Genomic DNA, 2,019 nt, shown 5'->3' on the forward strand with positions numbered 1-2,019 from the left:
GGGCCCGGTCATCCAACCAGTTTTTAACCCATTGTGCAATATGTAGAAAAATACTGACATGGAAGCTTTTTTCAAGTAGCTGAGTTCCTATTTGTGTTGGGAAAGTTCGTCATGCTTATAAGGGTAAGTGAATTATTAACCAACTGGGATACACTCAAATTGAGCAGGTGAAATATCCTGTGGCTATAAGTGACATTTGGAAATAGTAATGGAAATGACGCTTTAAAGTTCTCAGCTTACGAAGCGATATTAGCCGTGTGCTGTATGGTCTGCCTTTGTACTTCAAAGGGTTTACTTGTACGAAGGAAGAAAAGAGAACTGGACAACATGGAGCTTAGTTATAATACAGTATAAAATTTTGTCTAAAGAATTTCAAGCCAAAAAGATAGCAGTTGTTTTAAGACCAGGTCTGTAGTTAGTGTTGGATACATATCCTTTTTTTTTTTTTCTCCCAAATTCAGTCTTGTTTTCGTTGTGTCTGCTGTGATTTTTTGCATATCCTGATTTAGATAAATAAAAGTAAACATGATTTATTTTGACCCATGAACCACATTTCTTCAATGGATAGATTACCAATATTCTGTAGAAAGGTTTTGAATCCAAGTGGTGTGAGTAAATTTTAAAGCTTTAAGCGTTTTCTATTGATAGAAAACAATTTTCAAAGAAAAAAAACCAACCCGAAACTACTCTAATCGTTAGTGAACTTTTCTCTAGATTACTGTGCTGTCTCTGATGAGAACAGAAACTTTGTGTTGCCCTAGTTTTAATATTTGCCTTCGGAAAGCTTCTGTTTTTATAAAGACATCTTCCAAAGGAAGGAAGAATACACTGATCAGAGAACTGAATGGTGACAGCCGAAGCATGGCGAGCACCAGTAGCTTCGGTAGTAGGTACGGCTCTCTTTCAAAATAATGTAACTTCCCTTTCCGTAAGGGTCGCTCGCAGACAATAATTCTCTGGAACTTCTTAAAACGTTCTTCTTTCATGTTTAAAAGACATAATTGGATTAGTGACCTGTATTATGCTGAAGGTCAGGCTAGTTAATGATTCGTTGTGTCTTAAAGCTGGGAAGTGGAGTACGGCAGCATGAAATCAAGGAACAAGATCATACGCTGCCGTGTTGGGAGAATCTAAACATTTTAAGTGATTTTACAAGCTGCGTCATGGTTGTCGGCCTTTCAGGGAAATATTAACATACGTGCCTTGTTGAGCAGAGCTCTGTGTGTTTTTTCAAAACAACTTTACAGGCAAACTTGGCAGGTTTTTTTTCTTCAGGGACAGGAAGGAGGTGGTCACTAAGTTGTGTTTTAAGCCACAGCACAGAGAAGACAATTTGGTTTCAGTAGCCTGTCTCAAATCAGGAATGCTGCAAGAGCTTTCTGTCTCTGGAGGGCTCCGAGTCTGCTCCTAACTCCCATTAATATGGATAGGATGAGGTTATACATGCGTGTTCTTAAATTTCCTCATATCTTTGAAGAATAAAGTCTGGCAGGTAGTGCAAAAACATTTTGCTTTTTTGTTTATTTCTTTTTAACTCGCATAACACAGCAAGGTGTTGCATGAAAGATAATATTAGGCAATGCCTTTTTTAACTAGGGAATTTCAGCAGTGAAAATGATTACACATTTATCCACACTATAAAAGATTTCTGAATAGAATTAGAATTCAGCTGCAGAGACTGACACTTGGCTGTTTCAAATCTTTCTAACCTGGTGAACACAAAGCAGAAAAGAGATCTCAAATCCCACTCTGCAGTGAATAGTGGTAAACACAGTGTCTTTTGCTGTGATCAGTTTAGTCGCGGGTTTAAAATCTGAGTTTTGTGTTGTAGTTTGAAAACTTTCTAATTTTACAGCAGTGATTTTTAAAAGGCACGGTTTTAGGGATCAAGTATTTATTCAACATTATTAATGTTTTATAAACTGTTGGTGCTGCTCCTCTGTTACTGTTGTATTTGTCTCTAGGAACATTGGTTGAAAAAGACCTAGCAAAAATGGAAGCAGAAGAGCGTGAGGATAC

The 2,019-nt window shown here is 37.3% G+C and overlaps 1 protein-coding gene across 1 annotated transcript in view; it reads left to right on the forward strand.

Annotated features, from left to right (window-relative positions):
• Positions 1-861: 861 nt before the first annotated feature.
• The window catches only part of LOC104275361 (son of sevenless homolog 2-like), a 23,864-nt gene continuing 22,706 nt past the window's right edge, over positions 862-2,019 (forward strand). The window contains 2 exon segments of the mRNA XM_009871292.1: positions 862-886; positions 1,965-2,009. Of these exon segments, the coding sequence (XP_009869594.1) occupies positions 862-886; positions 1,965-2,009 (70 nt within the window).

This window comes from Apaloderma vittatum, unplaced genomic scaffold (assembly GCF_000703405.1).
Source record: "Apaloderma vittatum isolate BGI_N311 unplaced genomic scaffold, ASM70340v1 scaffold8876, whole genome shotgun sequence".
In the NCBI taxonomy this organism is placed as follows: domain Eukaryota; kingdom Metazoa; phylum Chordata; class Aves; order Trogoniformes; family Trogonidae; genus Apaloderma; species Apaloderma vittatum.